The sequence below is a fragment of the Numenius arquata genome, chromosome 6 (genome assembly GCF_964106895.1).
Source record: "Numenius arquata chromosome 6, bNumArq3.hap1.1, whole genome shotgun sequence".
In the NCBI taxonomy this organism is placed as follows: domain Eukaryota; kingdom Metazoa; phylum Chordata; class Aves; order Charadriiformes; family Scolopacidae; genus Numenius; species Numenius arquata.
The window spans coordinates 21,821,323-21,841,797 of NC_133581.1; the positions used below are offsets into that span (position 1 = coordinate 21,821,323).

Below are 20,475 nucleotides of genomic sequence, written 5' to 3' on the forward strand. Positions count from 1 at the left end.
ATCCCCAAGTTTCAGTTGTGATGCAGTTTACAGTAGCTCACAGGAAATGATAACTGATCTCACAGTAATGGTTCCCATTCTTGATCTAGCTGTTAAATCACAGAACAGGACAGCTCAAATAGTATCCTACTGATCTTTATATTGACCGCTAGGCATCTCTTGAAAATATCTAAGGCATACAAAATATACACTAACTCATGACTATGTCAAACCTGTTAACTAGCAGAACAGACAACTACATGAATTGGAGTATTTTAATTGTAAAAAATGAGAAAATGTTAAAAGAAAAAATGTACAGCAGGACTACCTCTGTCCTCCTGTAAAGCTACCTCCTTTACAGTAATCTTTATTCTTTAAGATCTATCCACATTTCACGTCTTTCACCGTTGGTAGTTGTGTGTACAGCTTGCTTAAAACAGCTTAATTTGTTCAACTGTGGTATTTAACACAGAGCCCACAGACCCAATCATTCACCTAACTCAAAATCCAGATGCATAAAACTTTTGCTACAGAGGAATGGGGATGACAGGTAAATCTTGGAATATAAAAATGGACAACACATCTCGAAAGCAATAGTTACTGCTAAGCCATATCAGGACTTTTACTTTGATTTAGTCTTTATTTTTTTCAGTGGCAGTAATTTCCAGTCACAATACAGCTGCAAAAAGGGAGTATGATGTCAGAAGGGGCAAAGAGGGGGGCAAAAGGGGAAAACAGGGGAAAAAAAGAAAAGGAAAACATTTGTTCAAGCCTAGCTAGTTGGTATAGTTAACTCATGCCAACTTGTCTACTGAATGCCACACAAAAGAGTGATTTCACTACCAACCTGTCCAGCTGCCTCTGTTGCCTTATCGCAAATCAGATTAATTTTGTAGACTAGGTAAAGAGGGGTTGTTGTTTGGCAAAAACTCAAAAGAAAGTTTAAACTCATAAGTCTGGATCCATAGTTTTACAGAAATAAAAATGAAACAAATGATTTTCACATGGGGATAAATGTGACAGGAAAGCTGAGAGGCTTTTAGATGCTCTTCCTGTGCTCATAATTTAAAACCATTAACAGCCGTGTACAAAACGCAATTTTTAAATGATGGAGATTTATGTTCAACTATAACAACATAAATCAACACTGACAGCCACCCATAGGCAAAGTAAAAGTAGTTTGTTTACAAAAGGATGAAAGAAAAATCCATCAAAAAGCTCAATGATCATAAACATTATCCTTCTCATCACCCGCATGTGTTGAAACAAATGGCAAAACCCGATAGTGGCCAGAGCACAGAATCAAAGTCAGGACTTTTAGTTCCAGGCTTAGCTCTGCCAGTTATTTTGGGCAAAATAATTTTGAATTCTCAGCTTGTTTTGGTTAGACTGTTTGTAAAAAAACAATATGAATACCAACCTTAAGAAGCACACTGCTGCTCCTATGCAGTCAAAATCCATGGACTAAAAATTTGGTACAAATATAAGCATTCCATGAAGCTTGCAGTGTCTATGTTTTCTACCTTGGGAGTGCCTAGTCAGCCTATTTGACTAGAATGGAAACTAACCTAATGCGTCAAAAGAGCCCCAGTGTTTACTGTTGTATTCAAAAGAATTTGCTCAGGATTTCTCCAATTTAAGTAAAACAGTAGTTCAGTGTTTTTCATCAAGCAATACTACATATATAAAACAAATCTTTACCTATCTTTCCATAGGACAGCTAAACTATATTGATATTTATGCTTTTTCTCCCTGTCCTGATAATTCATTTCTGCCAGACAGAACGAACATAGGACAGTGAAAGAATTTCCTACTTATAAGGGAGGATTTAAGGGCTGATAGCTTGAAAAAGACCCCAGAAGAAAAGTAATAAAAATAGCTCTGAACTGATAAAGTCCTTATTCTAAAGCTGTCTGTATGATAGCTTAAATGAGCATTGAGGTGTAAATTGTAATAATCAACACTAAATGAGTTTGTGACAGACATCGAGTTCTTTCAATAGACTAATAGCACTTAAAAAACCCAAACACTGTCCTCCCAAATTATGTATGAAACAGACATTATGCATATCAAAATAATGAATTACATTCTACAGTTTGTGAAAACACAAGACAGATTTGGGACTTGCTATGTGTGACTATATGCAACTTCCTGAATTGAGGAATTCTCTCTCCATTATTTCCACCTTACTGGGTGGCACTGGAAAATACCTAGCTAGAATTTTTTCTCCATTTCCTGACACTAGATACTTCTGATTCTGAATATAACAATTGCTCAGTAAAAAATGTGCATCAACTGCAAGACTCATAAAATTATTGTGAGGTGCAGGTCCCCAAAGAGCTTCTTTATGACTTATTATTTAGACTGCTTGTTTCTGGAAAAGTATGCTTTGTGCTGATCACTCATCAGTCATTACCCTTCACACCACAAAAGCTTAAAGAAGAAAGCAAGTTTATTCTAGCAAAGCAAAGGATCCAGTTATTGATTGTGAAGAATTACAAAACAAAAAAGAGCAAAAACCAGAATAAAAATATACCTGAAACTGCCCTTTTCTCACAGGATTTTGCACGTCTCTTGGCTATGGAAATGAAGGGGCAAACTGAACAGTACTCTATTTTTTTAGAGAAATCCAGTTGATTTCTGAAGTAAACTGGATTTCTGTCTCCAGCTTATATCCTGGGTTATTGGTTTGGATAATTTTGGTGAGAAGAGGAAGGAAAAGAGGTGAGAAGGTTGCTGCTGAATGCAAAGAACAGGTTCTGTCTCATCTCCACCAGGAATCACTGTGCTATGGGTTATATGCTGACCTCTGTGAGAAAGCTATTGCAACACCTGTGAAATTACCACCGATCTTCTTTGCATATCAAAGGACATCACAGCACTTCCTCTCCTGTATTGGTTAAGGTTCTCCCTGGAAGTCTGCAAGTGTAAGCCTATTGATCATCCAGGACATAGTAACGCTGCTACTTAAAAGCGTTACTCCTCATCTAGGAGTTGTTTATATGGACATTCAGTCAAGTATCACCTATTGCATGTCATGAACACGTACCACTTACTGTAGGTAACATGCTGCCCCTCCCCAAGGCGATGTAAACTAAGTTCTGCATATGAACATATTCTATGAGCCAGTCTTGCTTTCAAATCTGCGTTGTGCCCATACACATACCTGGTAAGTTCAAAAAGACTTCAAATTCCCACTGGATCAACCTACATAGATTGACCTGCAGGAGTGAGGCTTATCTATGTATTACTTGCAGACAACACTGCATAACAACATGCAGATGTATCAATATTCATCACAGCACGCACATACTCAACAAGTGTATATGAATCTGTTTTCAAGTCTGAGCGCTGCATGCATAAAATTAGTCAAAAAATTCAAGGCAATAAATGGTTTCTCCATTTGGTCTAAAATATAAAATTATACCCACATGTGGGGAAAGTTCACAAAAGCATAAAGTAAGAACTATGAAGCTTTCTTTTTTTTTTTTTTTGTTTTGATTTTTACTGCTTTAGAAAAAAAGACAAAATACATACTACATCAAGCTGCTTCTCCAACCTGAAAACATCACCAACACAAAAGAAAACAATTTGCCACCTCTCCTACCTTCAAAAACCCACCAAACAAGATTGGACTCAAGACTGATTTATATTTTAAAATACTTTAAAGTTTGAGTAGCAAAGCAGTTTATTACACGTTTACCTACGATTATTTCACCATGAAAAACAAAAGAAAGGCCAATTCACTTACAATTCAGCGCTACCAAATCAGACAGGTACACTAAACCAGCAGAGGGCAATAGAATTCTAGAATTTTGCAAAATTGAGATGCAATTCTGGATGGAGCAGTATTTACTGTATACATTTTCTGGCAAAAGTGACTTAAACATTTAACTACTCATGAACTTTAATCCCAGATTCCTGAAGATCATTTACTATACATTACTTGAAGCCATACAGAATATCTCAGATTTCTGTATAGATGTATCAAGACAGATATATACTAATATGAAGTTACATGTAGCATTAAATAATGCACAGTAACATACCTCTTTCTCCAGTGAGATAACAAAAAGATGTACAAAGTTCTGTTATAGATGGAACACACTAAGGAAACTAAAATAATCTAGAAACGAAGGATGTCCAGAACCCTCAAAAAAGAAAGAGAGAAGACATTTTTGTACCAGAACTTCCCAGTTCTAAATAAGATTAAGTTCCAAGAATTGGATAAGAAATATGCTGATTTTTTCCCCTATGACTACAGTACACTGAAGTGTTTTTTCTTTAAAAAAAGCTAATTTCCTTATAGAGATTACCACAACTCTATTCACCAAGGTTTAAATCCATTAGTTAAGTTACAGATTTCACAAATTCTCAGTTGCAGCATTGAATTAATCTGAAGACTTTTTAAAATTGTGACACAGCTATTTTGAAAATCTTGTAAAATGTCACTGTATTCCTTTGGTATTAGGAGGCTCAGCAGTGAGCGCGCACTTGTGTGACTGAATTGGGATGGTGGTATTGGCTCTATCCACAAAAATAAACCCCCAGAAACAAAGCTGTTATCCAGGTCTATGCTCAGAAACAAATAGACCCTGTAAATCTCACACATTTATGTTTTTATTTATATTCAGGTAGTGGTTCTTAGAATTATTGATAACCTGATATGAAACTTAAAGCCCAGTTAACAGAGCATCTAAGTAGTTCCAAAAAGGCTACTAAAGTAATTCTTTTTAAGTTCTTCTGTCACTTAATTCTAGTATTTCTTTAATTACTTTTCCACCTCCTATGGCAGCTTTCTCTGTCTTCACTGGCAGAATTCTCTCCGAAGTTCTCTCAATATACAGCATTCCCTTACCTGAAGAAACTATTAAAATAATAGTCTTCAAGTTGTCCTCAAGAACAGGATAAGCAAAATAGTCAAAAAGATGTAAGGGTACAATACAGAATATAAATTGCAAATTAATAAAAAAGTTATAACAGTAGCAGATCTCATCTTGGCAATACAAATTATATATACTGCATAGAATCATAGAATTGTCTAGGTTGGAAGAGACCTTTCAGATCATCGAGTCCAAGCATCAACCTAACACTGACAAAAACATCACTAAACCATGTCACTAAGCACCACATCTACATATCTTTTAAATACCTCCAGGAATGACCACTTCCCTGGGCAGCCTGTTCCAGCACTTGATAACCCTTTCAGTGTAAAAATTTTTCCTAATATCCAATCTGAACCTCCCCTGGCACAACTTGAGGCCATTTCCTCTTGTCGTATTGCCTGTTTCTTGGCAGAAGAGACCTCCTTTCAGGTAGCTGTAGAAAGCAATATGGTTTCTCCTCAGCCTCCTTTTCTCCAGGCTGAACAACACCAGCTCCCTCAGCCTCTCCTCATAACACTTGTTCTCCAGACCCCTCCCCAGCTTCATTGCCCTTCTCTGGATACTCCAGGCATGTCAATCTCCTTCCTGTAGTGAGGGGCCCAAAACTGGACACAGTATTCAAGGTGCGGCCTCACCAGTGCCGCGTACAGGGGGATGATCACTTCCCTAGTCCCGCTGGCCACACTATTTCTGATACAAGCCAGGATGCTGTTGGCCTTCTTGGCCACCTGGGCACACTGCTGGCTCATATTCAGCCTGCAGCTGACTAACACCCCAGGTCCTTTTCTGCCAGGCAGCTCTCCAGCCACTCTTCCCCAAGCCTGTAGCGCTGCATGGGGCTGTTGTGACCCAAGTGCAGGATCCAGCACTTGGCCTTGTTGAACCTCATACCATTGGCCTCGCCTCATTGATCCAACCTGTCCAGATTCCTCTGTAGAGCCTTCCTACCCTCAAGCAGATCAACACTCCAGCCCAACTTGGTGTCATCTGCAAACTGGCTGAGGGTGCACTCAATCCTCTCATCCAGATCATTGATAAAGATATTAAAGAGAACTGGCCCCAATATTGAGCCCTGGGGAACACCACTTGTGACCAGTCACCAACTGGATTTAACTCCATTTACCACAAGTCTCTGGGCGCAGCCCTCCAGCCAGTTTTTTATCCAGCAAAAGTGTATACCCGTCCAAGCCGTGGGCAGCCAGTTTCTCCAGGAGAATGCTGTGGGAAACTGTGTCAAAGGCTTACTAAAGTCCAGGCAAACAATGTCCCCGGCCTTTCCCTCATCCATGGTTCAGAAGATGAAAGAAAGAGGATGGGCAAAAAATGAAGAGCAATATCATGAAGAATTTTGAAAGTGAGGACAAGAAACCTGAACTTACTGCACTCTGAGGGAAGTCATTTGAGAGATTACATGAAGATCCAGTCTGACTAACAGCAAAAAAAAGGATTGTGAAGGTGCTGGATGCAAGTGCATTACAGAGCAGGATATTGTAAGGAGCTCTTCTGCCAAATGATAAGACCCAAATACAGTGTGAGCAGTGCATGAGGAAGAGGAGAGCTAAAAGAGCTGATGTGGTATTCGGAACATATTGCATGTGCTCTCTTCTGGAAACACAAAATAGTGCTGCTCAAATCATGACAGAGAATAATGCTCCAATGAAACAGAATTCAATAAAACGAATTGCATTTTCATGCAGAAAATTAAGTTCCATTCTACTGGAATAAGGATATGGTGATCAGGAGATGAAGTTGAACTTACAGATATGGAAAGTGCATAGGACTCTTACTTCAGATTTACATTGCTTCACTTTAAGTTCAGAAGCTTTACCAGAATTTTAACTAAACCATCAGAAATTCTTTCATGGTGAAAATTCTAAATGAAGCAGTACTTCTGTAACACTGTAATCCCTCCTAAAAATAATAAAAATGTAAAGAGATGGGCTATAACTTAATTAAAATTGTTACAGTCAAACCAGAGTTCCATATCATTGCTAGAAAATGAGTTCAAGTGGAATTAGGAATAGTTACAAATTATAGAATCCAATGCTTGTGGAAACAGAATGGAAAGGTTACTGTTTATTCTAGGAGATAGTGGATCAGTTCCTCAGTTACAGAACTAAACATTTACTACAACATTTATCTTTACTTCTTATTTTAATCGGGGGGAGTGGGAGGGTTGTCCTTATTTTTTTTTTTATGACCAAGTACTTCCTCCCACAAACCACTAAGGAAAGGAATTGCAGATTGCAAAGTTCTCTTCAATGCTTCTCATGATGTTATCATTCTGGGAAAGCAAGCTTCTTCAACAGAGCAAAGTTACCACAGTAATTCATGTCCAAAATTCCTTGTAAAGACACATGCTAAAAAAATCCTTTAGTCAGTCTCTCTTGCTAATGTGCTAAACTGTCATATTATACTTTCCTGCTTTATTTCTTCCAGATTTTTTTTTTTTCACCTAAAAATAGTTTTGGAAGTGAGATATGCTCTACCGTACAAAGACACTAAATCTGTTCTACAGACGTGTATTATGTATCCATTCAAAACCAAAGTACACTAATTAAATTCTTAAGGATCAAAGATGACATTTTGGCATCTGTTTTTGCAAGTGATACTGCAAACCTACTCAATCATTGCTAACAAGAACCTCCAGGTTCCTGTTTTAACTTAAAAAAGTATGATTGCTTATATGAAAATAATTTACTGAACTATAATCTTTATATGAAAGGAACTTTTAGTGGATGTAATAAAACCCTTGACTGGGAGACTGTTTGGAAATACTGACAGAACTTTGACCCTCACCTTACTATTCTCTTCCATGACCCCACTCATATTCATAAGCACCTGCCAAGTAACCCACATTATCCTCTCTCAAAATTCAATAAAATACTGCTTTTATGTCATGTCTATAAAACCTTCAGCCATAGTTAACCTACTGGTGGATAAAATCACCAACAATAACGATGACTAGTAGTGCTCCACTTGCTTCCTTGCAGTGCCTCAAACCACCAAACTACTATTACTTATTTCATATTCATATGGTAAGCTCTTGAGGATAAGGACCTTCATCTTTATGTTTTTTTGTATGAAAGCAAGACCAGCGGTTCTGCTTTCATACAAAATAATTAGGTCTCCTGGATTTTCCACTAATCCAAATAATGCTAATATAGACACTATACAATATTTCAAAATATCCTTAATGAACTTTTTGCCTGTAAACTTGTATATGTGCAAAATGAGTAAGATCTCTGAATGAAGAATTGTTAAACAAGATAATATATGGAAATGCAATTTACATATTACATTAATATTTAAAAGTCTAGCTTATATTGTTAACATACTGCATGGTGTTGTTTTAAGTTACACTAGTGTCAGAAATCTAGGAACTGACCTCAACCTAAAGGATAAACATGTATTTTTTTTCCTTACAAAATATGAATCACCTGAAAGGATCAACATCTAACCCTAACCCCTGCAAAACAGGGCATGTCTATCATGCCCTTTTACACTTTCCACCACCATTACCACACCACGCACTTTCTCCTAACAAGCCAGACTGGTATGTGGAGTTGAAACGTTACAATCTCTGCTGATACGAAGAAGCATTAGGGCTCTGATAGTGACAGAACAGCGAAATCCAACGATGAAAGCTAGTATCTGTTCTTTTGATACTTATTACTTCATTTGAAGTACTGCAGAAAAAGCTTTCTTCTCTCCTGTGTGATGTCCTTAAATTCACTGCAGTTTGTTTTAGAAGAGTTATGTAAAAAAATAGGAAACACTTAAAGTTTGCCTACATACATTTTCTTTTGTGGTTCAGCTTCTTCCATAGTATCCACTACATGATACAGGCATGTTTTTGCTGGTTTTTAAGCAGGCAACTTAATGTATTTCTACATTTAAGGGATTACCATTCTGAGAATGGATAATAAGTATAGTATTAAAAATAATGTTTAATACAATTTCAGTCACAAAAACATTTCCATAGACTAAGATAGTATCAAAACTGGCAGAATAGAAATAGAATAAGAAAATTAATGGAAGCAGACAAAACTGTTGCCAAGACAATAAAGGAAGTCTTTCAGGATGGGAGTTTCCTAAATTAAAGCCAGCAATTCGAGAGTGGAGAATTCTGAGGTAGAAGTTATTTCATCCCAAGCATATCAGAGTAAACCAGAAACATTTAGAAGGAAATATAGTAACTAGATCTAAGAATGAAAATATTTCAGTATAGAAAGCTAACACATTACGGAAAGTCTAGCTTTATAGAAGGTTAACAGCAGGCTGATGCTTATAACAATTGCTTGGGCAAATCACCGCTGTGCAGCAATACAAGTTAAAAATGAAAACTCATGTTAAATGTAAAAAATCCACTGATTTTGCTTTTCAAAATTAATTGCATCATTCAATAACTTTATGCAATTCCCTGGTATTTACACAAATTCTAAAATAAAGACTAACATACATTATTTGTTATAAAGTAACAGAGATAATGTTAGTACCAAATTTTCCACTGTTTTCCACAGTACAACTGGACCAATATTCCAAATATTTTGAGTGATACTAGCTGTAAAATTTGCCTGATAGAGACAAGAAAACGAATCAACTCTTCACCAATCATCATAGATTTCTACATCAGCCTTATGCTAGGTATCTTCTCCATGATGTCATAGCAGATGCCATACAACAGAGAGCACATTTCAAATCATGATGCTTCTGTTAAATAACTAACCTCGAATTGGGTCTCTCTCAGAAAAGCATTTGATGGTAATATTTAAAATATGACAAACTACTCTGAGGTTGTCTAATATTGCCTCTTTAATCTTCAGAGAAAACTCTTACCCTTATAACTGGGAATGCCTTCCACATCTAATGGGCTCTGGAGTAAAGTGGCCATTTATTTTGGTATTTCAAGGAATAAAGGCCTTCTTCCATTGAACGTCTCTCATAACTGTTACTGAAACTTGGTAATTCATTTCAGCTAGGAAAGGATACACTCACATTAATTTCATTTTATTATTGTGCTAAGCAAAAGAGTGTATCTATTTCACTCTGAAAAATACTAGAACGATTTATACTGGTGTCTTAACATGGAATACTTCCAGGTTCACATTTTATCATTAACTTCAAATTTTTTTCCTTGATTGTATTTACCTTGAAGATTATTAAAAGAACTTAAACAAACTTAAACAAAACCCACTTCCAATAAATGCAGACTAAAATCTTTATCTCAAAAACATTACTAGGATAATTCTTAAGATGACCTGAATAAATGTTCTATACTATAGTCAAAAGTTTTAAGTAAAATTATTTACCAAATTTTGGTAATCTTTTAAAAACACTGAATAAAGCATTTCTCCTATTTTATGCAACTCTATTTCCTTCTGAATAGGGAAAGGTGTAGACATATGGAGTACAAATGATAAATGGGCAGACATGGAGGTGAACAGCCAAACAACAGCATACCCTAAGGATTTCAGTTAGCCCTAGTCTGCAAAATATTTCTCTGATGTTTCATTGCAAGTTCTAGAATAAAATTAGCATCAGTATCCAACTGAAATTTTATTCAAAATATGGTGGCTTACAATCTTTCAAATAAAAAAGAAATAAAAATCAATCCTTCCCTCCATCCCTCCCAAGAATTACACATATGACATTTTTATGTGACATTAGTCACATAAAAATTATGAAGCAGTCTCCAATGTATCTCACTGCATTATGCTAAATGACAAACGCCAATTTTAATGGAATCTGTGAGACAGTTTACTGCCTTTGAGTTATTTTTTCTGAAACTAGATCAGCAATATCCAAGTGTACATCAATCCATTAAAAACAACAACTGACAGAAATCTAAATGAAAGGCCTGTGATTCTGAAAAATACCACTACTCTGACTACTGCAATTTAAAGAAATGCTCGTCTATAAAATATGAAAGTCCATTCATTATTTCTACAGTGATGAATTTCTACAATTTCTACAGAACAAACTTTAGTTTCAGAAGAGTATATTTTTATTACGCCACTTCCTTCATTCAAACACAGGTGGATCAGAACTGTCACTTCTGAATGCCAAATAACATAAATTGGCCAGTACCTTACTATGTACTATGTAATGTGGTAGAATATCCTTAGAAAGGTATGGGAACACAGATGATTATACAGAGTTTAATTATAAAAATTAAAAAAAAATCCCCTGAAACTGAGAAAATTATATGATAATTCACATTGTATGACATCTGCACATTCAGGTTCTGCAACTATTGAGGGATGCCAGAAAGAATGTTTGCTCAGACTGCCAAATATCATCTTAGTTGAAAAGGGAGGGAAGATGGAGAAGTGGACTCTGACGGTGACTTGACATGGAATAGCGGTGACAGAGAGCTTTTGCTCTCTCTGCCTGGTGGCCCACGGACAGGCTGAAACTGGTGCCTGCCACTGATCATCACTCTTGTGGCAAACTAAACCTTCAAGAAATGCAGCATAGTCTACACGACATCTTGCCACCTGGGCAAAAAGACATAATTGAAACAGACTATCCAACTCCTGTGAATTTGACAATGCCAATTATATGATCATCAAACTGTCTTCCTTGATGAGTTAATAAAATGAAAATATGATTACAATAGGTCCTTTTCATTTGCCCTTTCTTCCCACATGTAGAAAAAGACCTCTTTTCCCCAGCACCAGGGAATACTACATTTATCTTTCACACACAGAAAAAATGACCGCATACTGAATAAGCATGGGTCATCCGCATCAAAAAAACATGGAAAAAATCTTTTATCTTCATGTATAAATACATTTTATTTATACTGTTTCAATTTTAAACAAAATTCCAACAGTATTACTAATGGTAAACTAAAACCTTTTTCTAACCCAGAAGCAAAAGTTGTGTTTGGTTTTGTGACATTAACAGTACACACCAAAGTCCACTGTCACTGATGAGTCACGTTTTGCTAACAGCTCAGGTCCAATATTTAAAATTTTAAAAAAATGTCATGACTATTTTTTCTAGAAAAATTCAATTGTTTCTCCAGGCCACAAATATGTAACCAGTACTGACTTCCTGTCTGTGAATTGAATCCCACCAGCTATGAGTTAGAGTGCAATCAAATCCTGCCTGATCAAGTTTCACAACAGATCACTTACCAGACTTCAGGAGCTGGAATTCTGAAATTTCACCAGACATCCCAAGAGCTGATAGCATGCTGTACACAGGGTGATGTTTCTTGTTATTTTAATAAGATATATATGTAGAAATACCCTAGACTAATTTTTACTTAAGCAAAGACATGAAGACAAGATCTGTTAGATCATGCAAGCTTTTTCCTTTCTATATATTTTTTACTGTTTTCCCAAGAATATTTTAAAACACCTCAAGGATAGAGCATTGACCATGAGAAAACCATTCCAGAGTCTTACCGATGTCACCTCTAGGAGTGTGTTTCTCTAACTACTCACTTTCTTGGTTTCATCTGCAGGACTTCACACGAAAACACATCTCTCTCATTATTTACACACCCCAAACACTTGGTGTCTGCACTATGTGTGGCAATGTACAGTAAAGCTACTTAGGAAGAACAGGTAATTTTTTCATTAGTGCTTTCCTTTGTATAAAGTAAATGAAATGAAACAACATTTCATATATACAGCAGTCCTTTCACAAAGGAACTGTGACATTGTGTAACTTCTTTTTATTATTTCATTTGAAGGAACAGTAACATTAACAATAAAATGTTGTGACATGAAATCCCCTCATAATTTCCCATCAAAATACTGTAGCAAGCATAGACAGTAAAACATATATTTGACTGACATAACTACAACATTTTTAGGTTTACTACAGACTTTCTTACTGATAACTCAATTTGGAATACCACTTGCACAGTAATACCGATGCACATACAAATGAAACTCTGTGTCACTATCAGACTCACAATTCCCGTCTATTCCTGGCTACCAAGCTCACTGTGCAGTTTCATCAGGGCTAGGTGAAAAAATATTTAATATGCTGCTGGCATTAAACATGGTAATCTGATAATGGAAACATCAATAAAAACAAGTACATACTGCAAGCACTACTTCACCATTTTTTGGAAAGCATAAGCACAATCACACTTATAGCAGAGGTAAGATATTTCTGCATACTGAAGCAACAGTATTGGAATACCTGTGCTCTGCCTACAGAAAAATAAAATGCAGCTTGACGTGTGTCCGCACGTGTATATATGTGTAAACTACACTGTATACAGTAATTAAATAAAATTGACAAGCAACTCAGCAGAAAAGGCCATGACATAGTTTGAAAGTGCAAACATACCAGTTTTCCTGAAGGTATTTTAATAAAAAACAAATAGTCCCCCAAATGACCTTAATTTTAGTTTGTACATTCCTCTGGACTTATCAGAGACAGAACAGCAATATGCTGTGTTAAGCAACAAAACTTCAATCATTTTATCTAAGATTTCAGTAAAGGGAAACCCAGTGAAAAGAGAACTTATAAACTAGAAAGCAGGAAGTTCAAGGGAGAAAAGTAAAGCAGCAGCATTTGATATTATTTCCCCCCAAAACAGGGGAAGAGGAACATTAGTCTAGTGTAACTCTAGAGCAGGAATCCCTCCAGAGGGTTATAGAGATGTTAACGGGGCAGAAAAATGACACACATTTTTCTTAATTTAAGAATACTGATACAGAACATTGTTCCTACACAGGTTCATGCCAGCTAGAACATACACACTCTAGTCAAGGACAGGACACAATTTTGAAAACCTCTAGAGAAGCTGAAAAATGCTCCAAAAAGTTTAATTATTACTTAAATTCCAGATAGAACCTTAAACTGTTAATTTTAACTAATCACTGCAAAGTTTGTCTACTTATGTTCTGAATGACACATCAGTTTGTGTTCAGTATGAACAGTATTATATCAAAATAAGTACTTTTGCCAAAGAATTGTATCTAATGGGACATACCAAAGGGGGCCATCACTGAACCTGAGGATTAGATCTGGGAAAAACAAAATTCTTTTTCTATTATGCATTAACAGCTGTTTTTTGCAAGTTAACAGTCAGGTTACTTTAATTTTTAATTCAGGTCTGGAACATTAAGAAAATCATGCTGCTTAGATCCGGGGACTCACAGTTTCCTGAGTGTATAGATTTAGAGTTAAACAGTAAGTATGGGACCAGGTTATTCCAGAAAAGATTTCAGAGTGAGGAATGGTGTGAGATCACAGTACTCAAACCAAAATTATAAGTGTATAGAAGAAATTATTTAAAGCTATTCTATATTCAATCCAGCATTTTGCTCTCCTTGATTGTGAAATTAAAACTTATTTAAGCTTATTTCAACACTCATGATACTCCATGCACAAAAAAGTATTTTTTAAATTGCTTTTTGTTTTTCTCCCTACTTGATCAAACTTTACCAAATGAGAAATCTAACCAAACTGCAACAAATCCCCAAAATACTCTCTGTACCTCTCAAAGTAAAGAGCTATGTGGACTATCTCGGCAATTTTTATTAGAGGAACTAAAAACCAGATAAAAGAACAAAACTAAAGTCAATCTTTCTTCGTAATATAAGACTAAGGCAGTAGCAAGAATAAAATAGGGAAATGGAAAATCTCTATAACTCATTAGCTCTTGCTCCAAATAAAGTATTAGTGGCAGCAACAAATGACAAACAACTCACGATTTTGCTACTCAAGGACTCAAAGAGGGAACAGAAAGAGAGGAACTTGTAATTAAAGATGGAGAAAGTTTATTTGCTGGGATTTAATTTAATGTCTCACCATGCTAGCTTATATAAGAGAAAGAAAATACTCTGTAGATTCTTTCCAGAAAGCAGTCTTGGGCTATTATGTACAGCTCTAAAATAAAGTCCATTTAAATAAAACTATTTCACAGTTCAAACAATTAGAAGAGAGAAAATCAACCACTTTATGTTGTGTATATGCAGTAAATATTGGCTTAAATAGGAGATTTCAAGAAACTTCATATGTACATGACTGTCAAAATTGCTCTCATCTTCAGCTGATGTGTCTATGTTCTACAACTGGTAAAGTTCCACATTTTTTATTCTAAAAACTACATCACAGAATCTATTCCTAGTTTAAAACAATTAGATTGAACAATTGAACAATTGTTCAATTAGAATGTATAGTTTAAATTAAAAAGCACTGATTGATTTCTCAGAAGTTTGCAGAAAACTTAAGTTGCAACTTAAGGTTGCAGAAACCTTGAGTTTCTACTCACCTAAAATAGGAATCTCTTTCCTTTTTATTTATGGCTACTCATGAATGCCTCATACACCGTTTGAAGGATGGAAGGTTCTATTTTTCTTAATTTCTATCATGTTATTAATATCTAGCTAGACCATCTATCTAGTAACTACTATTTTGCAGTACCATGACGTACCAATTGCAATGATTAAACATTTATTTTTCAAACTGGATTGTATAATAATATTCACATTAAACAAAGATTATTTAATATTGTAAGCAAGTCCATGTTCTGGACTTATCTCCTCAGATATGTACGTACATTCTAAAAAGTGGCCCCTGAGCTAATTAGAACTAGGGAAAATGCTACTGTATTGGGACACTGAAATAACTACAGCCATACTGCAGAAGTTCTGCTTTTGAAATAACTGCTTGCAGAATTTGCATTATTTACATTTTCATATTTACTATCATAATACATTTTATCACTATCAAACACTATGCAAAAAAAAGAAGAGGGGAAAAAAAACAGCACAAGAAATGAAAACAAATACATAGTTAAAACAAGCCACTCATAATATTCTCCGAAGTTAACAACTATACAGACTGAAAACTTAACGTGCTTTTTGGCCAACGCTTAACATGCCAAATTAAACAAAAAAGTAATCCAAGAAGCAGTTTTTGCACGATAACATCAGAAATTATTCTTTTCAATTACTTCAGTGACTAGTTATAATTTAATTATAATTCTTTAACCCATGATATAAGCCTGCATTTAGTTCTGGGCAAATTTATCATAATCATCACCACCCAACATCAGTAAGTGTAACTCTGGAACAATGTCCATAACAGCCTGTTAAAAGACTTCCACTGACATCAATCAATTTTAGAATGAACCTTCCTACCCGCCATGTATCTCCTGTCATCACTTTCTTCATTTTAAAGATGTACATAAATGTAAAAAAATACAAAATAGTAGTGGTTTCAATAAAAACTTACCCTATAAAAAGCAGTGGTCAAGGGTAGCAATGCTGCAGCAATGCTATATTCTTCTGAAGATGAACAATCCTTCAAGAAAAACAGACGAAGAAAATAAGCAAAACCATTTTCAATGTTATTAATTATAATTTCATTTCTGCCTTATGGAATCCCTCTCATATCCTTCCTATATGCAATGTAACTCCTAATCACTTGATATCGTGTAAGAATAACATATACTTATGTGTGTGCAAGCGTGCGTGCATATACCTATATTCCTTCGATTTCTGATAGATAGGTATTATGATTCTTCCCATTTAAGGATTTTATTAGCAGCTTTCTCACTCCCATGTCCAAAATGTAATTTCACCAAAGTAGTTTACATATAAAAGGAAACTATTCCTTGTTTAGGAAAAAAAAAAAAGGTAGCCTGCTTCCATTTGGGTCAACATTAAATCTGACTAAAATGGAAGTGATGTGATGACCAAAGAATGTACTTTCAAAGTTTACACAAAGAAATGGACATTTATTTAATATGAAATAATCACCACTACAGCCTCTACAAAAGTTTAGCACAAGGTTAACTTTAAAAGAAGATGAAGACCCATATTCTTCACAGTCTCAGAATGCCTCATTCAACAGTCACGTGCGTCACTCGTGTCTCTAGGCTGAAAAGGATATGCCAAAGTAAACCAACTAGTAATTGCACTGATGAAAATAGTGATTTTATTATGGAAGTCTTTTAAAAGAAATAAGAATTGGAATGTAACAATATTTAAAAAACAAACTACTTGAATTTTTAAGACTCCTTTTAAAAATATAGAACAAAAAAATACTCAGAGTAAAAAAGATACAGTCACTTAAAAAAAAAAGTATTTTTTTCATTAGCTCTTTTCGCCAACACTGAAGAACACAATAATGCACACAGTTCTACTAGACAAATGTATCAATATTTTGCCCCTGGATGATGAATGGCAAACAACATTTCCATTTGAACAATTCATTTCAGTTTTTTTAACATTCATTCTTACAACAGGTACCCTCCAACTCAAACCACACTCCTATTATCCATAACATCTGACCATGTTCCAAAATCAAAATCTCTCAAGTGTTCCTCTGCCAGACTTTTCATTTATGCCTTCATCTCATATCAGAGTTCTCTAAAACACAGCAACTAGCAAAAACTTGGCACCACCCACGTGTGACAGCAGAAATATAAAATCTGCCTTGCAGGAACAATCATGTCAAGTATCATTAGGATGTTATTTGCATTCATTTCACTCTTGTTTCTTAAATGGCTGTTGAGTTGTTATGGACTTCAGGTTTAAAGCAATAGACAAAAAAACTCATCACAAGTCTATTTTGCTTCTCGTTACTTTAACATTCCATTTCATCCTTCGTAATTTTCCAATAGCAAATACTTCATCTTCTATTACTTTAATCAAGCTCACCTAAACAAATACCGATGCCCAGTTAAATACGGTTAATACAGCGGCATTTAGAAAACTACTTGCATACGTATTCTGAAAAGGTGTACTACAAATTCATAGATGTGAAGCTTCTGCACAGTTACTGAAGGTCTTAAGATGTCTAACTCTGCATGAACACACATGCGTACGCTGACCGCACATGGAAAACAAGGGGCGTGCAAGTGCTCACACCTCATAACACATTCCGATCTGGTAGAGGAAAACAGTAAGAAAAGTGGACACTGGGAAACTCAGTATTTCTTTTAATGATGCCTTTCAATATTGTGACGTATATAAAAAACCCAAATAAGTTTGTAAGATGTCAGAACAGTAAGACTAAAGGATGTAGCCTCAGCTGCTTTTCGTTTTCAATTTCTGCATTATTTCCTATTGTTATCCACATCCTTAATCCCCAATCGGAATTTAGCACATGCATTTGAAGCTTAATATAAAGACGATAAATATTTTTTCACTTAATCAGAAAACTTCCCATTTAAAATGAGACTTTACAACCTTTAGGAATGCTCAACAGTTTGCAAAGAAATACATATCTTATTTCTGCACGTGCTTATTTATAATCAGGTACAAAATGATCCATCTTCATTGTTTCAAGTTATCTACTTAATCCCTTAGCTCAAATTATTTGTAAGAGTTTTGGCTTTTACACAAAATATAGATAAAAATATCTTTATAAAAACTGAGCCATGTATCTTCACCTAGAGAGCATTCAATATTCCAAGAGCTAACATGTCTCAAAGATATATATCATCACCACATAAACAACACAGTAGATTATTTTTCCATTCCTTCTTGCAAGTATGAAATTCTCCACGTATTCTATGTCAGCAATACCCCCTGGACTTGTAGTATGGAAGTATTATCTATATGTATTTTTTCTTCTCCAGCATATGACAAGACATGTAAAATGATCTCAGTCAGGAATAAAGTATAATACTGTTGTTTTAAGAATAGTGAAATTAATTAACTGTTTATCTGCTTTGTAGCTGCCAGACAGAATGCCATAGTTAACAAAGATATTGCACTGAAATCTTAGCTTCTCAATTTTACAGGCAAACCAAAGTTCTGGAAATGTAATATATGTATTGTATACAATTAATTTAGACTCTTGAAACAAAGCAATCCAGCTGCCTTATATATAATAATGTCTTTATCAATTGTGAAAAATATCCCTTACTACTGCTACAGAAGTAGATAAATCAAATACCATAAAATAATTAAAGCTGTTTCCCCTAATTTGCACAAAATGAAGCTGAAACATCTGGGGAAAAAAAGAATTATTCTCAGCAAATTAATTTCCTAAAAACAATGTCTCAAGACAGTGAAATACAGACTTCCACCATGCTATGTGCAGAGTACTGCTTTGAATCCATGCCTAATTGCGTCAAGATCTGACACATTATCCTGGCCATACTGATAATATATTCAGATAGTTGCTGAACTCTGTAGCAGACTGGAAGCGTTACAGGAATTCATGTACTTTTAAAATAGTTTTGCTATACTGAATTGATAAGTGAATAATAAAATGAGAATGTTTTTCCTTAAATTACATTGACAATACATGTGATTTACTTTTACGTTCCACTCAGTTTAGATATGCGGCAAAACTCTGGCTGTTAGACATTGGCATTTTGTTGCAGAACTGACAGCTTGGAAGTTACAGATTTTGACACGTGGGGCTACTAGTATCCGGTGAGGCATCGATGGCTTTTAGAACCTGGTAGGTGGCATAAGCTTCCGGTACTGGAGAGGAGAGGCAACTCTTCTCATTCTTGACTTCAGAACAAGTACTGACCTGAACTTTTGTTTGGAATACAAGGTATTTTATGTCATCATTGAGTTGAGATGCCCTCCACGATCTGACCAAGAGCATTCATCACCATGCAAACTAAGCTCATAAAGAATCAAGAAAAAATGTCAGAAACTTTAGAGTCATATGTGTTTTTAAGCACTGAGACAAGAATTGCTAAGTCATCATGTGTAAGGTAACCATAAACTACGTAGAGTACATTGGTTACAAATTACAGGTAAAATATTGGTTCCAAATTCAACAGATGACTTCAGTGGTGCCAGGATTTAATCCTTATTGTTACAGATACATTACATGAGCAGAGTTTTACTGAATCACAGAATTTTTATTGTTGATGTAGTTTATGTTTTAGAAATATAATCTGTCAAACACCACACAAGACTATTCTTTTTGTCTAAAGTAGTAAGAGAATTCAGCAGACCAGTTTAGAAAAAATACTTTGTTAAAAGGACTAAGGATTCACTATGTAGAACCGCAATGAAATTCAAAACTAGAATTATTTTAATGAGCTGATTTGAGAAAAATCATACATTTTCATTACATAAGCTGAATAAAGTTTATGCATCCATATATAAATACAATTGAACTATTAAAAATGCCAGATTTTAATCAAAGAAAACCCATTCCATGTTAATCAATGTCACAGCCAATGTCCTAAAGCTCAGCAGAGTTAAAAATGCAAGTAAATAAACTGACAATTTCACAAGGTACTGATTATATCTAAGATAATCACAAGCTCCCTTGAAGAATGGTGAAAAAACCCATAGTCCTATTTGGAATTTCCATGTAAGTTTTAAAAGTATTTAAACTAAAAGTTTTAACTCCACAGATAAAGCCATCATCTGAAGCAATAGTCCAAATGTCCTATTTTGCTGGAATAAATGCCAATACGACACTAATTACTTATATTACTTATTACTAACATAACATATGGTTAACTTCAAAGGAAACTTTGGAATCCTCTTATTGAAATCATAAGCAAAATTAGGTTTTTTCCATGAAAATTCATGTATAGTTTCTTTCTAACATTTATACACAGTTTAGCCTAGTGAAGTTAACATCACTGCTAGCTGCTGCTCTGCTTTGCTTTGTAATGGGATCAAAGTTTTCTTTTTTTCTT

At 35.1% G+C, this 20,475-nt stretch overlaps 1 protein-coding gene across 1 annotated transcript in view; it reads right to left on the bottom strand.

Annotated features, from left to right (window-relative positions):
• Nucleotides 1-20,475, bottom strand: part of SBF2 (SET binding factor 2) — a 272,334-nt gene that overhangs the window by 60,233 nt on the left and 191,626 nt on the right. Inside the window, exon 17 of the mRNA XM_074149757.1 lies at nt 16,080-16,148. Coding sequence (XP_074005858.1) covers nt 16,080-16,148 — 69 coding nt within the window. The remainder of the gene's footprint in view (nt 1-16,079; nt 16,149-20,475) is intronic.